Source organism: Danio rerio, chromosome 5 (assembly GCF_052040795.2).
Source record: "Danio rerio strain M-AB ecotype USA chromosome 5, GRCz13ab, whole genome shotgun sequence".
Taxonomy (NCBI): Eukaryota; Metazoa; Chordata; class Actinopteri; order Cypriniformes; family Danionidae; genus Danio; species Danio rerio.
The window spans coordinates 43817142-43837842 of NC_141025.1; the positions used below are offsets into that span (position 1 = coordinate 43817142).

Sequence of the window (20701 nt, forward strand, 5' to 3'; positions counted from 1 at the left end):
TGTTAAAGTAGTCGTGTGTGGCGCAGCTGATTTAAACTATTGTTAATCCCGTCGTAATGTTTACTTGCAGTGTCTGTGAAGAGCTCATCTGGAATCCCTAAAGGAGAGACCTTAACATCTTTACTTTCAGCAGAGGTTGGTTTGAACTCTTTAACATTAGTGACTTTATCAAGCACTGAACTGACAGTTGTTATTAACATCATTTTTGTGTGTGTGTGTGTGTGTGTGCTCATAAAGGTTGTGGAAGAAAAAAACAATCCAGTACAGCTCACCTCTGGTATTGCCACATTGTTAAGAGAAGTAAAACTGTTACTAAATTAAAACAACAGTTTAGAACTCGTCTCCTTTATTGCATGACCACCATGGCCGTTCACTAACAACAACAAAAACTCCCGCTCACACCGAAAGTGACCTTTTAACATAACATAAAATTCCTACTTCCTTTCTATGTGCAGCATCCACATTTACGGTTGTCATCACCTAGAATTGAACTTAACAAACTCAATCTCTTCTTTAAAAAAAAATGTCTCATGCCCTTTCTGAAAAACATTAATACATAAGATAACAGCAAAACATAAGATAACATGATGCCATAAGTTTTAACTTTTAGAATTCAGTACTCCTAACAGAAAGATGCTCTTTTAATAGAGCTTCCATTGTCCTTCACTAAGTGCTTTAAGTAACTGCAGTGCTGATGCTCCTTATTTGGTAAAGCAGTCTGCAAACTGGTCTTTTGTACCATACCAAAGCACTTGTTTAATTCTTTGTGTTTGAATGAGTTCTTTGATGCTGCTCATTTCCAGACGAAGTCTTTTCTCAGCAACTGACTTGGTGGACTTCAGTGCATCAGCAAGTGAGTGATTGTCTGTAATGCAGATTATTGGAATTGTATTTTTTAGTGTCACCAGTAGTCAGCTCAGAGTGCAGCGTCGTCAGAAATATTGCATTATCAATTCCATTTGACATTGCTAGTGTTTTAGCAGCAAGTGTACTTTGCACAATTCTCTTTACTCTTTTTGATTGCCAAGAAAGGGGAGAGAACATTCCATTTTCTCCCATAAGAACAATTAGATGTCCTTCTTGACTTCCCCCATCTGAGTGATTTCCAAAAGAGGCATCACTATATACAACCATCTTGAGCTCAGAGTCTTTTCCGAGGTATTGGAAGTTCAGCATTACCTTTTTGGATTTAAGTTTACCCACAATTCTGTTTGCTTCATGAATAGTTTGTACAGAGGCATTTTTAATGTTTGAAGCTCGGCTGCTGGCATCAAACATGACATCAGGCCTGCTTTGTCTTGCAGCCCAAAGAATTTGGCTGACCTTTGACCTTAGCTGATCCTTTTCCTCCTTATAAAGTAAGGAGTCCTGTTCCACTGATTGTGCAGGATTCAGTTGTATAGGCTGTATGTTTTGGATGTAGTTTTCCTGATGAACCTGCACTTCATTGGCAATAGTTTCAAAGTTTATTCCCACATAACAGAAGCTGTTGTTCTCCTCACGCCTAACTTGAAACATGGATCTGAGGTGAGGTATTACTGTTGTGGAAAAACTTTGTGTGCCTCCCCATATGAAGTCATCCACATGACAAGCGAGTACACCAGTCACAGCGCAGTCTTGATCCAGCCAGTAGAAGACAGCTGGATCTACTCAGGGGTGATAGCGTTCCGGCACCACGCCGGATTTTCGGCGTACTGTGGCTGCGGGGGAAAAAAAATCAGGTTCACAGATATTGATCTGTCATTTCTCTAGATTCACAGAATTCACTCACTGCTGAAAGCGGCGAATTGGTTTTTATAAAGTGCCATTTTGTGTGCTCGTGAATCATCTTTTGAGTGTAGACGCCATGTAAATAAAAGATTAATTGTGTAGTTTAGAGAGCTTTATAAATTATAACGGATCTTTGTGAGATCTCTATGAACTAAGATTAGTGACGCTTTTTAGTGATAAGAGGAGCGTGCTTTGCACTTTCCAGGCTATAATCCATTCAGAATTTGTATGAAACTTTCGTTTTCGGCACATATACGCTGATATGTTTTGGGATAATTCTCGAAATAACGGTGAAGCAATAGACGGGACAAAAATATATTTCCCCCTTCTCCTTAAACAACTTAGTGTTTCAGCTATGAAATAGTTCAGTTTTGTATGTATCCTAATGGCAAAGTGTTTATATTTAGTTTCGTTTTTTATTATTTAGAAAAACGCTTATTTAGAAAAACGTTTGGAGCATTTTTTATTCGTTAAAAATAAGTTTTTTTTTTAACGAACAGCGCCCAGCGGAAGACCATCATTGTCTGTTTGATCAGTTTGCCTTCTCAGATCATCACGACTTGCCTAAAATAAAAGATATAAAACAGTTCAAGTAAAAAACAATGGTAGCTTAAACGTTAAAGAATGTGTGCTATTAGGCGCATAGTTTGCTTATAAAAAGCTTGCAGGACATCGAGGCGCCAGAGCAATCACTTGCATTTTTTCAGTGGGAGCAATTTAAAGTTATCCGTCATTTTTGCTCACAAAGTACGAGTAATACATCAAAAAACGTTACAGCGTTTTTATAAAATAAAGAAAACCAAAATTATGCGCTTTCTGTCGTCTGGTTTTTGAACAGGAGCGCTTAACAAAATGAAGCAATATGCCTCACAGACATAATAAATATATTTATAGAAAGCTTTAAATTATTACTTAACGAAATAAAAAAAATCGAAAACAAAAAAAACTCCTTTATGTAATCCGTAAAGATGAATTTCTCTCTAAAGGCGAGTCCAAGAGGAGATTGCCAGTCAGGATCTTTGCGACACTGACTCAGAATAAGTAAATAATAAATTAAAATAATAAATAATAAAATAAAATAATAATAAAATAAAATAATAAATAAATAATTAAGATATGTCCTTACTCTTTCCTCGACACATTCATTGTTATTTGTTTTTGCCGGTGCTTGGGGCGAGTTTTAGCTTATTGTGTGCGCTTGAACGCGGATTCACAGTAGCAGTTTTAACATGGAGTGACACGACATCTGACGTACAGATGACACTGGCACATGCCACTGAGTGTAGTGACACTTCCGGTGGCACAGTCCGGTTTTCCACTGTGTCACTCGCTAGTGGCATGTGTAGTGACCTGTGTCACTCAGAGTGTCGCGCTGCATGTCACTGCAGTGACATCGACACCCGGCGAAGCTTATGACATTAATTAACACGAGCAAAACCATATTTAATCATTACGCGACTTTTAACCTAATTTATCGCGTCGGAAGTTAGTTTATTTGCTGAGCTACTCCACGATGTTTTAATTTAAACGCATTTATTTTATGTATTCGTAGTCATACTTCCGTACGTAATATAGTCATTTGACAGTACATGTCAGTCAAATTTATTGTGGCATGCTTATGTATGGGAGGGGTTACACTTATCTGTTGTACTGTATATTATTGCATCCTGGCAGTTCCTTTGTTCCCTACAATATGGACTTCTCTATGCTTTTAATTAATTCATTTATTTTATTATTTAACTTATTTTCATTTTAAGGTATATTAAATAATATCCTTTAAAAAGTTATAATAAAATGCATGTTGAAAACTCATAACATATATGCATGTAAGATAACAGGTGTCATTTGCCTAATGATTTTTAAATATTAAAGCAAAGAGACTTATAAGATTAATGTGCTTATAACGTGCTTATACTGACACCTACTGGCACATGTCACAAGATCACTGACACTGGCATGTGTCACTGACATTACTGGCATGTGTCACTGACATTACTGGCATGTGTCTAAAAAGAGCCACTTGACAATAATGATGATCAGGGTTACACATAGGCTGTTAATATATTTGGGCCCAGGGGCCCACAAGTTATGTGTTAAAAGTGCGTTGCATACATAGTACCCCCACCCCTACTCACCTCAGGGGCAAGGAAAAAAAGTTCAGGCTCAGGAATTTTTTCCACTATCAGCCCTGTCTACTTTTGACATTGTTCCTCCTGACTTCATGACAATGTCCTTCACTCTTTTATACCAGTAAAGTGAAGCATCAGCCAGACCATACACACACTTTTTTAGCTTTCATAGTTTTTTTTTACAGTTTGCCTCGGGAGGTGGTTTGATATAAAGGTCCCGGGACAGTTTCAGTCCTTGTAGAAATGCAGCTTTTATGGAATTTAGATTCCACTGTCTTTGACAAATCACTGCCACAAGGAGCCGAAGAGAGTCTGAAGAACATGTTGGAGAGTCCCTTTTTAGTTCTGACATCTCTAGTTCTTCAAAACCTCGTGCTACAAGACGAGCTATGGGTAAAACCCCATTAGGTGTCTCTTTGTAGGTGCATACCCACCTAGTGGAAATGCATTTCTGTCCCTCGTCCTTTACTTCCTCAAAGACCTGTTTATCTATCCAGCTTTTTATCTCATCCTGTTTTGCCAAGTCAAATCTTACATTTTTTATTACAAACACATCCTCACATACATTAGTGGAGTTAGCATTAGCAACAGTGTTTTGAATTTGTAGATTCTCAACCTTTGACATGTCAGCAGATTCTGTGGTACCCGGTATTGACCTTATTCTAAAATGCGGAAGTGCGCCTGTTTTCGCGATCGTCTTAGAACTTCCGTTTCAGTCGCCTATGGGAGAAATGACAAGGAATAATAAACGGCAAAAAACGGTCAAACTACTTGCTCTACAAACAAATGTTTGCATGACTATACAGACCAAGTAGAATAATATAACAAGAAAATATCAGTTTGCAACATCAAACAGCGAAACAAGCAGTTTTTAATGTCTAAAAATGAATGGAAGTGAATGAGACCGGAAGTCTAGTGCCAAAAAGATTCAAATGGCAGCACCCGCTCGTCTGCGGAGAATAAGGTCAATACTTGTGGGCTCAATAAGCAACAGGTTATACCAATTTTTATATTTGCCTGTAGCTTTACCTGCACGCCCCAGGACTTCAGCTGTGTGTAAAACACCATTTTCTCTATCCCTGTAGCTTACAGTTTGTCCTTTTTGTAGCATGACCACAGTTTCCATATTAGCATCACTCTGTGTTTCTGCATTATCACTTGTTTGTTCTGTTTCATACTGCCTCCGTTTGTTCTGCATTTGTCCCACTCCTTGTTGTACTTTGATTTCAGTCTCTTCTGCTGGCTGTTGGTTACTTTCAGTAAAGTCTTGTTCTTGTTCATTGTCTGTGACATTGTCTTCATCAGTTTTTGTTATATGTTGATATTCACCTTCTTTGTACACTTTTCTCAGTCTGAGATGATGTACTCTAATACAAGTCCCTCCATGTCTCACAAATACTACTGCACCATCCTGACCCATGACAGTTCCTGGCCCTTTCCATTCTGGACAATCCACTCTTTTGTAGTACACTTTGTCACCCATTTCATATTTCTCATCCGTGTTGCGTATTTGCTTCCGCAATGCTCTCCGAATCCTCTCTGATGACTCTGCTTCAATAAAAGACTTTCTTGATGCGTGCAAAGCAGCGATGTGTTTTGCCACCCATTGACTCTTTGTAGTGCCCTCTAAAGCTGGAGGTTTATCAGTTAGCACAGATGGTAAGTTAGGATTCTGTCCAAACACCAGTTGATGAGGACTGTAGCCATGGACATTTTGCATTGTATTCTTTGCCATAAGAGCCCAGTCCATTGCAGTGTGCCAATAACAACCAATGCTTGCTTTCACTTTCATTATGATTTCAGTGAGTGTTTGGTTGTGTCGCTCCAGGAGGCCATTGCTCCACGGGCTATATGCAGCTGTAGTTTTTACTTCTATATTGAAGTTCTCCGCCATATCTTTCACCTCATCATTATTGAATTCTCCTCCATATTCACTAAATATTTTTGGGGTGGGCCGTGTACGCTTATCCAGTCATGGAGAAAATGTTTGACTATTTCAGAGGATCTCTTTGAGGTTAGAATGCTGCCTGCACTGAATCTAGTAAACTGGTCAATGATGTGGAGATACCACACACCTGGTTCAAGTTCATGTAGATCTACAGCGACAGTTTCGTTGTATTGTGTTGCCAGTGGTTGGCCAACAGCAGGCTTTGGTTTAGCTTTACCATATCCATTACATATCTCACACTCACTTACAATTTTTTTAAGATCATGTTACATTCAGCATCTTTATTACCCGAGCTGTCAAGTAGTCGCTGCAGTTTATCAACAGAAGCATGGCCGAATTGTTTGTGAAGCTTCATCATGATGTGACGTTTTTCTGTTGAGCTCATTGTATCTGAAATGATCAAAATTTGACTCTCATCATCCTTTACATTTTGCGTAATGTCTTCGGCAGTTGTCAAAATCTGCTCATTAGAATGCATGTCTTTTGAGCTACTTTCGTTGTCCATTATATTTACACAATAATGACCAGAGCTTGTAAAGTCAAGTTCTATTGGCTGGTTGAACATTACCGCTCTGTCATTTTCCATGTCTAAAACTGTTCCTGCTCTTTTAAGAGAGGCTTTGCTTAAGAGCAATGGTATGTTGGCTGGAACAGTTTCAATCTTACATTTGATCTGTCCAATTTTTGCAGGAATTTTTTAACTTTCTGTTGGAGCGGACCACTTTTCCATCTCCAAACCTAAATGGTCTATGGCTGTATGTTTCTGTCTTTCTCAGGTCATTAGTCTCTTCTTGATTGAGCTCAGTTATGTAGTGATTTAGCCATTCTTGTCCACACACAGTCCGAGTGCATGCAGTGTCTATTATTGCAGATCCAAAACATTCAGTCATAAGGATTGCTGCTTCAGTGTGTAACTCTTCTGTAAACAGAGTGATGTTGCATTCCTCCACATCATTTCTTGCATTTTGCATCTTCAGTCAGTTTGATTTGCTCACGTTTGTGTGGGCAGTCCTTGGCTCAATGAAACGTGCTTTGTCACACCACACATTTTGATCTGCAACCATATCTATCCAGGGGGTTTGTGCCAGGTAATGGTGTCCTTTTTTGTTCATTCTGAGGCCATGACTTGCCTCTCTGTCGTCTCTGTTCTGTTATATATGCAGTTTCCTGGTTAATTCCCACCGTTAATGCAGACATATTTCCGGTGAAAATTCTCTTAAGTGCCGACTTCATTGATGCAAAAGTCAGATCTGCACATGCTGTTAAAGCCAACTGTCGATCTTTAACATCCAAGCAAGCAGTATCCAATAATTTAAAAGCTAAGACTGCATCAGGAAGTTCCATTTTATATTTGCGCATCCGCGAGTAGCGTTGTTAACAAAAACTTAACAAAACATCTTTACTTCCAGCAGAGGTTGGTTTAAATTCTTTTACATTAGTGACTTCATCTAACCTATACATGTGTTAATGTGTTTTATATTATTCATTTAAAACCACAGACAATGACATTATGCATTGAAGACAATGACTGCTTGTTTGGTGGTAATGATATATAGTCCATACCACTTGCAGCTTTCAAGAGTTCACACTTAGCTGATGATTGATTATAAGCAAGTTTGGCATGCTGTCCCGGGAGAGAGCCCTGAGCTCGAAGGTTCTTGAGCCCTGGGCTCCCTCCCGTTTGGAGGAAGAGGGGGAAGCCTTGAGCTCAGGTAGATCTCGACAACTCCCCCTTGATAAGAGCTGATGACTAAAAATTGAATGCTATTAAAAGATATGCTGCATTATGAGATTACCTGTATTGCAAATTTAGATTTATCAATTTACTTGTTGTGCATGTTTTTGGAATGTGGGAGGAAACCAGAGGACCTGGGGAAAACCAACGCAAGCACGGGAAGAACATGCAAACTACACACAGAAATGACCACCAGCCTGTTAAAGGACTAGAACCGGTGACGTTCTAGCTGTGAGGCGACAGTGCTAGTCACTGGGCCACCGTGCTGCCCTATGGAGGGAAAGGTGAAAAGATAGGGGTGGAAGGGGGGATTCTTCAAATCGAAGATGACTGTAGTGAAAAAACCCTGGCTCTTTATAGTGGGTTAGGAATGGCCTGATTGGTGGATCATGCATGCTAATGCAGAACCAGCAGTGTTCAATCATAATCATGTGCTCCTCTTAAAATTAGTTTATGAATAAACTTCACTTCAAGAGTTCACACTTAGCTGGTGATTGATTATAAGCAAGTTTGGCATGCTGTCCCGGGAGAGAGCCCTGAGCTCGAAGGTTCTTAAGCCCTGGGCTCCCTACCGTTTGGAGGAAGAGAGGGGAGCCTTGAGCTCAGGTAGATCACGACAACTCTCTAAAATGCTCCACTCGGGACAGCAGCCGCGTATTTGAAGAACCCCCCAAAAGTCAATGGAGATTAATGCAATATCCGGCTGCTGAAAAAGTGATGCTAGAATAGCTTGAAGGAGCAATTGAGACTGGTGTGGGTGTAAAAATTAACTAAGAGTGGTCATTCTACTGGAGTGGTGTGCTGGCAGATGGCTTATGTATGACTATGTGTGCTCCCGGGGCAGAATTAATTGCAAGGACCAGCGGGAGAGTGAGTGGGATAAGTGTAAAGGTTTAGAACGTATGTGGTGAGTTCTGTAAAAGAGGCTTACTATGGTAGTGATGAAAAATGAAGCTATGAGGTTTGCAGAGCTGGCAGCAGCAGATAAGTGGTGAGAAGCAGTTAACTGATTAACTGCTTCGGCAGTCCAAGGGGGTGTGTCAGTAGTGGTATGGATAAATGGTAGTGTGCATGAGCTCCGGTGGAGTGACACTGCTGCAGCAGTGGTGCAGGGGGGGAAGAAGCTTGGCTGAGCGTCTCTGCTGCTGCAAAGGTGCAATAAAAGTCAGTATCTGAAAGGGAAATACGCCTCCGCAGAGACGTTTAACTGCTTTGGCAGTGCTGGAGAGTGTATCAGTAGTGGATTGCTAAGTGGAAGTGTACATGCGCTCGCTGAGCGTCACTGCTGCTGTAGAGGTGTGATTGTAGTCAGTATGGAAGCAATACGAGTTCCCACTACGCCTTTATGGCTGTATTATTGCGGGGGAGTGTGATAATGGTTAAATTTTTGAAAAGTGTATGTGAGCTCTTAAAGAGCTTCACTGCTGTGGCAGTGGGAGCTTGGGGCTACCCCTGTGTGAATCCGAGCTGCGGAGAGTGAGTGCAAGTGAAATTGAAAAATTATAAAGAGGAAGAGAAGAGAAGTTTAATAAAATAAAAAGGGAAGTTTAGTAAAAATGAGTCCTATGCAACTAAGACAAAAAAGAAGGGAGAACAGACAGAGTCGTGCTGCTTGAAAAACTAGGTTGAAGTCTGCAACCGAGAATCAGCTGGGCTTCTTTGAGGTAATATTGGCTGAGGCAAATTGAGGATTTAAAGGTGTAAAAGGACCAATGACAGAGTTATATTTGTTTTTGGAAGACTGTTCAGGCAGAGCGTCACTGCTGCAGCAATGGTAAGGGGGAAAATAATCTCAGCAGAGCTTCTCTGCAGTTACAGAAGTGCAATAAAACCAGTGGTGGAGAGAATTAAGTCTAAAAGGGTATCTCTGCAGTTGCAGCTCAGGCAAAGCTTAACTGTTGCAGCGGTGGTGCCGAGGGAGAATAAGGCTCGGCAAAGCATCTCTGCTGTAGCAGAGGTGCAGTGGTACTCAGTATTGGAGCCTCGCGCTGAAATGTTAAGTACTATTAGCAGTGATATGTAGAGATGAAAGTGAAAAAGGGGCTCAGCTAGAGCGTCACTGCAGTTTCAGTGATGTTAATGGGTTGTATAGTTCAGCGGAGCCCTCAACAGTCGATTTTGGAAAGTTTTGAGTGCTCCGCGAGAACGTTAAATACTGCCTTTAGTGATATGTAAAGATGGAGGTGAATAAGGCTTAGATAGAGGGTCACTGCGGTAGCAGTGGTGCTATGGGTGTGCAACTCTGCGGAGCGTTTCTGCAGCTGCAGTGGTGTAGTGGGTCAGTATGGAGGCAACTTGTGCTCCCGCAGAAGCATTTACTGCTGTATTAGTGCGGGGAGTGCAACGACAGTGGTATTTAGAAAATTTGTAAGTCTATGTAAGCTCATTTAGAGCATTCCTGTTGCAGCAATTGAAACTCAAGACAACCCCTGAATTGGTCAGAGCTGTGGTGAATGAAGTGAATAGAAGTATGGGATAGTTCAAATTTGGAGAGAAAGTTAAAGCTAGAAAACCGTGGAAGGGTAGTGAAGGAGCTCCTAGGTTAAATAGGAAGGAAAATAGGAAGGAAATGACAGAGTCATACTTATACCCAATAATGCATGATGGTGGAAGTTGGCTGAAGAGGACCGGCTGGGCTTCCCTGAGGTGGTATTGCTCTTCTGTGGTGTAAAAATGCTAGGAGGTTTAGAATGGATGTGTGGGGGAACAGATACCATCCTGCATCCCTTCATCCTGCAAAGTTAGATCAGATATGGTTAGGTGTATTGTTGGATTGAAATGTCATACTTAGTTCAGAAGACTTCAAAAAATTAAAAAAAGGCTAGTGTGAATATGGCATTGAGGGTGTGGGTTATGTGAGTGGAAAAGTGTCATTTGCAAAGAGTGTGAATGCATTTAGAAATGGATGTGGAGTGTAATAGGTTGGATGAGGGTCAGCTTGTGCAACTAGCTGACATGATCTCTGAAATGAGAAAAACAAGAGAGAATCAGAAATGACATTACAACATGGTACATTTATGGCAAACACAATGAATTGTTTTAGCTGATAACCATGCGGGGTGTCTTAATAAGAGCATGGGCAACTAAGTGTGGAAGTGCCTTTGTTAATGCATTGTACAATAGCCTCATTGTCACAATGGGCAAAGATAGTAGAGGTGGGCATTCGTCCCTCCTACGGATGGCAGATTAATGGGAAATCTGCTCGTGTAGTGGTCCTAATGTACCTCTTGAAGACAGGGTAGGTGGATTTATAGTGGAGTTTAAACCCCTTGGTGATATAGAAATTGCTTAAAATGTATCTAACGCAGAGTCAATGGATGAAACATCAGACATGTCAGAAATGTCCTCCTCTCATTCGTGGAAGTCAAAGAGGGAAGTTTTGTTTCTTTGCCGGTTTCACATCTAACCGACTTGCCATTATAAGCTTATTGCTTTTAAGTGTATGGACATGAGTCACTGGGGAATATTACAATTGGACTTCTATGCCTAAGGCGTTGAATGTTTTTCAGTAGCAGAAAAAACTTTTTATAAGTTGAATTGCTATCAGATGTGGCAGTGTGGTTGTTGTTGTTGTTGTTTTTTTAGTGAATTGATTTATTTTAATTAGTTATTTATTTTATATTAATTTTCTTGATTTATACATTTTATAATTATTTATTTATGAATTTATTTATGTATTTATTTATTTATCATCTACAAACATCAAACCCTGAACTTAAAATTAATGTCACCATTTAGTAGTAACTGTGTGAATGGAATGATAGTTATGGGCTTTACTTTAATCCAGAAATAGTATTACTTTGGAAACTTAGTGATAAAAATCACAAGCATATCTAATTCATTCACAAAGTCTTTGCCACAGGGTCCATTCATGAGCTTGTCAAGAGAGAGGGTGGGACCATCTCAAATTTTTGAGAGTTCATTGGATGGTGACGCTTCTCCTTTCGGCTATTGGCTCGAAGGAGTGTCAATCAAATTTGCAGAAAAAGGCTGGAGGCCATTTTGTTTGCCAGAGAAGTAGTGTTATGACTGGAGACGCTACTCAATTGAATGCACCACAGCGAGTAGTTTGGAGGATTAACATTGATGTTTATCAACGTATGAATAAGTTGTGGACTGGGGCCTGTTTCAGAAAGGAGGTTAAGTGAAAACTCAGAGTATTTTAACCCTGAAATGAGAGAAACTCTGGGTTTTCCGTTTCAAAATGGCAGGTTTGTTAAACTCGAGAAATCAGGGTAAGTCAAGCCTGTTTCTGAAAAAAAGGTAACTTTAACTCAGAGTCAGTTACTGTGGTAACTTACTCTGTGAATCTAACCTGGTCAGAAGCAGGTTTTATTCTCTAAACTCAGAGTTTCTGTCGGTCTCCTCCCCTTTTTTAAAGATGAAGCGGTATTTCTCGCCTTAGCCTTACGTTTCCACCCACCTATTTTAATGCTCATTTTGGATACGTGCATAAAAACTATTGATAGAAACGTCATGATGCACATAACTTTTTAAAATATGCATAAAAAACGCGCATAACTGAGTAGGATACACTTTTATTCGATAGAAAATTTGTGCATAAACTACGATGGAAACACTTTTACTGAACAAATTACAGCATGTACATTAAAAAAAGATCATGATCATATGATAATGAAAATGTGTGTAAATGAACAAACCAGCAAGCTGAGCACACTGTAACACGTCTTAAATTATTGTTTTAGTCATTCTAAAATGCCTTAACTGTTTCAGTATTAGTGTATATTATTAATTACCTCCGAACGTCTGGAGCGTGTCAAGAGTCTCCGCGTCTCATGGCTTCAGACGCCCCCACGTGTTCATTGTGTTTCAGCATTGTCTTCTGACATCGAGGCGCAAGTACATTAATTAGGCTAAATAAAGAATTAATTGACGCAGCTTCTTCTACCACAGTAAATTCTGCTTTTACTGTTGATATTTGGTGCCAGTTTAATCAGGAAGTGACGATTTTTTCTTTCTCTTTGACTCGTTGGATGGAATTTTATTCGCATCTTTTATGCAATATTCCAGTTTTGCACATAAATTTATGTAATATATTTGGATGGAAACACAGCTATTGCCTACATTTTAGTCACACACAGAAGAACTGTACTAGAATGGCTTATGCTTTTTTAATAAATAATTAAATTGAATTCACCTTCGACATGCACTGTAACTAGATTAATGGGATTATTATTCTTTCTAAAAATTATTTTTAGCACTGCTTACCTTCTAAATGTTATATTAACCTCTATCACTTGATCAATAAAAAAGGCAGACACACAAGTGCACTGTTAAATCATTTAAAACTAATAAATGTATAAAAAAAGTTTAGAAAAAAATATATAAACGTCACAAATTACATTACTTATTTTATTATACTTAAATATTTAAATACTTAAAAAGTTAAATTAGGCATTAACTTGAGCAGCTGTTTTCCCACGCTAACTGTCTCTTCTTCACTGATGGTTGCTTCTTTTCAAATATATACGCTCATATTTGATATAACTTTGCATGAGAACATCAAGTTCAGCTGGAGAAAGAAATGGTGATCTCTTTTATAAGATGTTGCCATAGTCACTCGTAATGTCTGCGCTCCATTGATAATGCCTTTTTAAAGTCACGGTGTGCGCGCTTAACTCTGAGTTGGTCTACTCAAAGTTGATTGACCCAACTCAGATCAGCTGTTCTGAAACCGAAAACTCAGAGTTTTTAATCTCTCGGTAAATCAACTCAGAGTTCAAGTTTAAACTCTGAGTTGTTTGAACCTCCTTACTGAAACAGGCCCCTGGTGTTTTAAGGATTGGATTGCCTAGACCCTTGATTGAGAGGTGAGTCATTCTATTCACGCTAAATTCATCCTTCAAAGATGAATGTTTAATCTTAGTTGTAGTTTGCAAGGCCTCCCTTTAAAAAGGTGTCATGTACGTTACTGCTGGTGCACCCCTAGAAGAGAGTTCAGCTTGGATTGCAGGCATCGAGTGTTTAGGCAGAGTTCATGGATGATGATCGAGTTTTTATTGTGATCTTGTTGGAGAATTGAGTTGAAGACACAGAGATTGCATTGTGTGAGGCAATTTGAAGTAGAAGGTTGAGAAGTTGTTGAAGTTGTGGTTGGTGAAGTTGTTGTTGTTGGAGAAGTTGTTGTTGTTGTTGTTGTAGCTGGAGAAGTTGTTGTAGCAGCTGATGCAGAGCAGTGTATTCTTCAAATCAAAAGGTGCGTTCGACATGAAGCTCAGCTGCAGCCGGTGATCAACGAGATTAGCCGAGCGCAGGCGGGGCGGAGTTGAAAACGGAGCCGTCAAGACGGACAGCTGGACACTTCGGGACTCAAAGTTGCTGCAGTCATGATGACCGATCACATGGCGTCATCATATTTTTTTGTTATTTTTATTTATAACAACAAAACATTTACAAATAAAACAGAATACAGTCTCTACAAACTGTAGTTCCTTTTTAAGCAATAAGGGAGAATTATGAATAAAATATATAACAAATGCATGAGAGAAATAAGAGGAAATGAGAGGTTAATATAAACATAAAAACGAACAGGTCTATTAAATACAAAGCAATAAGCATAAATTCTAGGAGTTAAACATCAATCTTTAGGCTAATACTTCTTGTTTGAATCTGCTAAAAAAGGGTTTACATATATGTACATTTATAGATATAAAAATTTCCCATGTAAAAAGCAAAACAAGGTGTTTTGATTAGGTCTTAATAAATGACATTATTTTGGATGATGAATGAATTTTCAAAAAAGCATTTTAATCCAAAAAGATTGTGTTGAAAAGAACAAAAGGTAAAATAAGTGAGCTATGTAGAAGATTCCCAGAAAGAGCAGGTATACAGCCTTTAAACTGCTAGACAGGAAATAAAATATATATTTATATTATAATAATAAAGCCATTTTATAATTATTTAATAAAATAGTTCTTTACTTTAATTTGTTAAGAGAGCTTTAGGGTGGCAGGATCAATGATGATGATTTTCTTATTTCAAGTCTGTAAGACTTATTTGAGTTCATATTTAGGTTATTCACTAAAATATACACTAAAATATATCATTTAAATCGTTCATGGAGATGAATGCAGTAAATAGTCTGTATAAAAAAGTTTAAAAATAAACCTGTGCAAACAAGCTAACCTTTATAACCAGATTATTTAACAAAAGATGATTACTGCAGTAAAATATTTGTAGTCTTTTAATAAGCAAGATGTGTACAGGATAGAGAGGGTGTGAAAAGTGAATTGTTTGTTTTGAAACTTTTGAATCGGAATTTGTCCAATTATAAACCCGAAATACACGTGTTTGTTGTCATGTGGTGAACTCGGCCAATCGTGTAATATCGGTGTCGTCATCAAAGCTCCTGCAGTCGCTCTTCAGAAGCTGCACGGTCTGAGTCTGCCGTCTGATCTCGGAGCGCTGTCGCGGTACTTTGATGCCACATGTGACAGTCACGTGGCGTCGGCGCAGCATCAATCCGGACAAGATTTCTAACCAGAATGCACCGCTTTAAGACAGATTTCGATCGATCTGCGCAGCGCTGCATGAAGTCGAACGCACCTAAAGTCACTCTAGTGAAAAAAACCCTGGCTCTTTATAGTGGGTTAGGAATGGCCTGATTGGTGGATCATGCATGCTAATGCAGAATCAGCCGTGTTCAATCATAATCACGTGCTCCTCTCGAAATTAGTTTATGAATAAACTTTACTTAGTGTAGAGTTCCTCAGAAAACATTCTGTCAATTCAGTATGAGATGTTGGTGGCATTATTCTATCTCTAATGAAAAGTGTTTCTCACCTCAGTCCAAACTGAATCATCCTTTTTGATGTTATTTTGTTCAAAGTGTGTAATCTTTGATTGCAAGCATCTACTTGTTGGCAAGTTTTTTTTTTTTATTTTATTAAATGAATAAATTTCATTTCTTACATTTGATTATTGCATTAAGTTATACCAAGGTACTGCAGGACTTACAAATCAAATGAAATTATTTACACTTCAAAATTAGAACTAAACTAAATATTAAATGTTTACATGGAAAGTAATATCAAAATATTTTTGATGATTTTATCTAATTGGGCAAGTAAACACTTTTCCCTTCAAAATAAAATCTGAAAAGGTGTGTTACTTCGGCAATTTTATTTAGTGCATCACTTCTAAAGCTAAAAGTATTTTTTCCTTTCACAGTTTTCTTGAAAATAAATCCTGGAAGATGGTCATAGGCTGAGATGAAAGGGACTCTTCTAAGACCTCGGATGTTCTAAATGACTTTAATCCTTGGAAAATGTGAGCTTTGTCCAAAGACACTGAACATTTGATTGCTGAAATTGGCATACAGAGAGGTAATGAACATACACATGGAGTCCTGCTTTTTGCAGTTCTCAACATCACAACATTCCTCCATGACTGATGGAATTTTTGATTCATGCTCTTCTCTTTAATAAAAAATGACAATAGCCTTGTTCCCTGGGTCTAGCTATACCATTTTTACATTCTGAAATGTTTTACTTATGAGGTTATTTTTATAAGGTAATTTTAATGAAGTACTGATATTGTATGTTTATACGCTCACAAGAAATTTGTATGTTCTTTGTAATTTTGTTTTTGGATGTGCATTTTTACCAAAGCTGCAGGCCTGTTTGTTTAAGATTCCCTGTTTATTGGTTTAAGAAGTAATAGTAAATGCAGAAAATAACAAAGGGAAGCGATTATACAAATATAAATTCATGAAATACTAACTTTTCATTCTGTGACATTTATTTTTGTTACCTGTTTCAATTTCAGTGCTTATAGTTTTCTTCTTTTGTAATAACTTAGTGAATGTAATGTTAAAAAAATAAATGGCTTTGTGCACATTGTGTTATGATTGGGTAAGAGTAATGGAAGGACCCAAATTGCAAGTAAAAATAATTTATTGACGCAGTCAATATAGTATGACAAAGTCCAAAACCGGAAAAAATAAACAAACATACAAGCTACGTATCCCACTCTATAGGGAATCAGAAAAACAGATGGGGACCGAGTAGCAAGGTCTCAGAAAGGGACTCCACGCTAGTCCTAAACACAAACAGAGAGATCAGCAGAGAAATAATGAACTGACACGAGACAAGGAACACGCTGCCCAGATATAGCTGAGTTAACGAGTCGCAGCTGGCAGGCTAATCAGGACAGCAGGACTCCACATAGCACGTGACAAAAACACTGACGTCAGATACACGTGGAACACCAAAACAAAACAAAACCATGTGACCAAAAAGACACTAGGTGCGTTCGACATGAAGCTCAGCTGCAGCCGGTGATCAACGAGATTAGCCGAGCGCAGGCGGGGCGGAGTTGAAAACGGAGCCGTCAAGACGGACAGCTGGACACTTCGGGACTCAAAGTTGCTGCAGTCATGATGACCGATCACATGGCGTCATCATATTTTTTTGTTATTTTTATATTCAGAATACAGGCTCTTTAAACTGTAGTTCCTTTTTAAACAATAAGAGAGAATTATGAAAAACATATAACAAATGCATGAGAGAAATAAGAGGAAATGAGAGGTTAATATAAACATAAAAACGAACAGGTCTATTAAATACAAAGCAATAAGCATAAATTCTAGGAGTTAAACATCAATCTTTAGGCTAATACTTCTTGTTTGAATCTGCTAAAAAAGGGTTTACATATATGTACATTTATAGATATAAAAATTTCCCATGTAAAAAGCAAAACAAGGTGTTTTGATTAGGTCTTAATAAATGACATTATTTTGGATAATGAATGAATTTTCAAAAAAGCATTTTAAATCCAAAAAGATTGTGTTGAAAAGAACAAAAGGTAAAATAAGTGAGCTATGTAGAAGTTTCCCAGAAAGAGCAGGTAGCCTTTAAACTGCTAGACAGAAAATAAAATATATATTTATATTATAATAATAAAGCCATTTTATAATTATTTAATAAAATAGTTCTTTACTTTAATTTGTTAAGAGAGCTTTAGGGGGGCAGGATCAATGATGATGATTTTCTTATTTCAAGTCTGTAAGACTTATTTGAGTTCATATTTAGGTTATTCACTAAAATATACACTAAAATATATCATTTAAATCGTTCATGGAGATGAATAGTCTGTATAAAAAAGTTAAAAAAAATAAACCTGTGCAAACAAGCTAACCTTTATAACCAGATTATTTAACAAAAGATGATTACTGCAGTAAAATATTTGTAGTCTTTTAATAAGCAAGATGTGTACAGGATAGAGAGGGTGTGAAAAGTGAATTGTTTGTTTTGAAACTTTTGAATCGGAATTTGTCCAATTATAAACCCGAAATACACGTGTTTGTTGTCATGTGGTGAACTTGGCCAATCGTGTAATATCGGTGTCGTCATCAAAGCTCCTGCAGTCGCTCTTCAGAAGCTGCATGGTCTGAGTTTGCCGTCTGATCTCGGAGCGCTGTCGCGGTACTTTGATGCCACATGTGACAGTCACGTGGCGTCGGCGCAGCATCAATCCGGACAAGATTTCTAACCAGAATGCACCGCTTTAAGACAGATTTCGATCGATCTGCGCAGCGCTGCATGAAGTCGAACGCACCTACTCAGAAGTGCGCACACACCTACAACCGTGACACATTGTGCTTTATTTGTTGTTCTATGTTTGCAAAACTAAATTGGCTTTATAAAGAAATTTTAATGTACTCTTGCAAAATTTTATGGATAAAGTGTTTTTACAAATTTATGTTTCTATTTAAACTTTACTGAAGTTTCTGTATAATCATTTAACGGAATAAGTAAATTGTACTGAGAATTTACTGTAAATTTATTGGATTTTTTTTTTTTTTTTACGGAAGTTTTACAGAATTTTCCGTTTACAAAAGAAGGAAATTTCTGTAAAAAAACAGGAAAATGTGCTGGTAATTTTCTGCCAGTACATTCTCTGTATTTTTACGGATTTCTTATTTTTTTTACAGTGAGTTAGCTTACTACTTATATTTTAGCTTACATTTTATTCTAAATTAAAATGGCTGCAATCGAAATATTCATATTAATGTTGCTGTTATTCACTCCCATTACTCATACAACAATTTAGATTGAATACAGTGATCTAATAAACTGTACAGCAATATACTTTAGTTTTTATACAGTAAACTGTGGTGTATTGTAGTATAAAATCCCCTCTAGTTGTAGAAATGTTGTGTTACCATAGCAACTATTCATTCATTCATTTTCTTTTCGGCTTAGTCCCTTTATTAATCTGGGGTCGCCACAGCAGAATGAACCGCCAACTTACCCAGCAAATGTTTTTCTCAGCGGATGCCCTTCCAGCCGCAACTCAACACTGGTAAACACCCATACACACTCTACGGACAGTTTTAATTTTCCCAATTAACCTGTACCGCATGTCTTTGGACTTGTGGGGGAAACTGGAGCACTCAGAGGAAACCCACGCGAACACAGGGAGAACATGCAAACTCCCAGCCAAAGCTCGAACCAGCAACCTTCTTGCTGTAAGGGTACGGCACTACCTACTGCGCCACCGCGCCGCCACCATAGCAACTATAGAACAGATTTTTTCAATTACTTTACTATAGTATGGCTCAAAAAATATGACAAGATTTGCTATAAATTATTCTAGTATTGTTTCATGTAAGAACAAAATATTAGAACATTATTTTCACCAGCTAAAATGATTTTGAGTCAGTTATTAAGTAATCTTTTGGTGTAGTGTGTCATTTTTGCTATTAATTGTAATAATGCAGTGTAATTTTTGTTTGACAGCAGCCGATGCTCCACGCAGAGATCAGATAATTCAGAAGAACTGAAGAACATCTTCCCAAGACATTTCAAGAAACCTGTCTGCAAAGCTTTAGTATCAGGAAGGTTATAGATTCATGTGCTGTAACACTGAGGTTGCTTTCAAAAATATTTCATCAGTGAACTCTAGTGTAAACTAAATTAAGTCAACATTTGTTGGCATTTTTAATAACTTTTTTTAGTCTTATTATTAGTTGTGTCTGTCTTCCACAAAATAAGGATGTACCACACTGTCAAACACTTTACACAACAATGTTTTGGTTAAAAGGGTTAAGATTGAATACCCAATACATTGATTGATGTATTATACACACACACACACACACACACACACAAAGACGAATGAAAAATTGCTCTGTATTAATTGGCTGATGGCCATGTTTTTTCATGTTATGCCACCTTAGAAAACTGGATGGCAAATTTCAAGTTGCTTGGACAAACGACAGCTTAGATACAGTGTTTTTCACTTAATATACATTTATAATTATGTCTAACACAAAAACACATCCACAAATAACAATGTTGACATGGAGAAAAAATAAACAGAAATCTATTTTTTTAATAATAGTCATTAATCATGCTTATACACATTTTGTGTCACACGTAGATATTTAAACCAAAGAATAGGTAACAAAATGTTAACAAGACCTTCAAAACCTTTTGTTGAAATGTATATACAGAATAATCAGCTTTCAGTGTAATTAAATATAATTTCATAAGTGGAATAAAAAAACCTTGAATGGTAAGATTGGACTAAGTTTGATTTAAAATGCAATAACAGTGTTTTACCCATAGACTGTCTGTAATAAGTGCTCTTTTGCTGCCATCTAGTGGTACAATGACAAAACTTGAAGGACTTTAAATGTTGTTTATTGGTTTAGAATCATGTCACGTGTCTGAATAACTGAGGTTTTAAGTTTTATGCAATCCTGCTACACAGTATGTTTTACCCGCTACACGCTATATTTTGTATCTGCCTATATCATCTTAATTTGTTGTAATTCCACTACTATTTTAATATTATAATAGTAGGAAAAACTATTAAAGTTATGAATACTAATAAAGTATTATTCATACTATGATTATAGTCCTATACATAAATATGCACATACTATTTCATATTGTATTGCTATTATTAATATTTTAAAATATAATGTATTATTTTATTCTATAAATTCTATATTGTATAGAATTTGTACTATTTTAATAATGTGTGATTCATTCCTTTTTTATTAACGTTTTTATTCACTTTTATATAGATGGGCTACTGCTGTACATTATTGTTTGCTATTGTTTACTGTCAACTCTCTCCTCAAGAGGT

The 20701-nt window shown here is 37.5% G+C and overlaps 5 protein-coding genes across 21 annotated transcripts in view; 3 read left to right on the top strand and 2 right to left on the bottom strand.

The window, feature by feature from the left end:
* LOC147844107 (serine/threonine-protein kinase pim-2) overlaps positions 1–20126 on the top strand; it is a 41738-nt gene extending 21612 nt beyond the window's left edge. The window contains exons 10-14 of one of the 12 annotated variants that reach the window (XR_015491603.1): positions 71–135; positions 238–277; positions 15773–15927; positions 18808–19073; positions 19345–20126. The gene's annotated coding sequence lies outside the window, so the exon portion shown is untranslated. The remainder of the gene's footprint in view (positions 1–70; positions 136–237; positions 278–15772; positions 15928–18807; positions 19074–19344) is intronic. The other 11 variants (XR_015491605.1, XR_015491600.1, XR_015491604.1 and 8 more) reach the window with 11 other exon arrangements.
* The window catches only part of LOC141385583 (uncharacterized), a 607868-nt gene that overhangs the window by 344509 nt on the left and 242658 nt on the right, over positions 1–20701 (bottom strand). The gene's annotated exons all lie outside the window — the stretch shown is intronic.
* LOC147844106 (serine/threonine-protein kinase pim-3-like) overlaps positions 1–20701 on the top strand; it is a 151754-nt gene that overhangs the window by 79289 nt on the left and 51764 nt on the right. The window lies entirely within an intron of this gene.
* rufy3 (RUN and FYVE domain containing 3) overlaps positions 1–20701 on the top strand; it is an 881807-nt gene that overhangs the window by 46667 nt on the left and 814439 nt on the right. The window lies entirely within an intron of this gene.
* Positions 2999–20701, bottom strand: part of LOC147844108 (uncharacterized) — a 93040-nt gene continuing 75337 nt past the window's right edge. Inside the window, exons 2-3 of the mRNA XM_087254074.1 lie at positions 8228–8512; positions 2999–7928 (exon numbers count right to left, since the gene is read on the bottom strand). Coding sequence (XP_087110200.1) covers positions 4828–5793 — 966 coding nt within the window. The 5' untranslated portion in view covers positions 5794–7928; positions 8228–8512 and the 3' untranslated portion in view covers positions 2999–4827. The remainder of the gene's footprint in view (positions 7929–8227; positions 8513–20701) is intronic.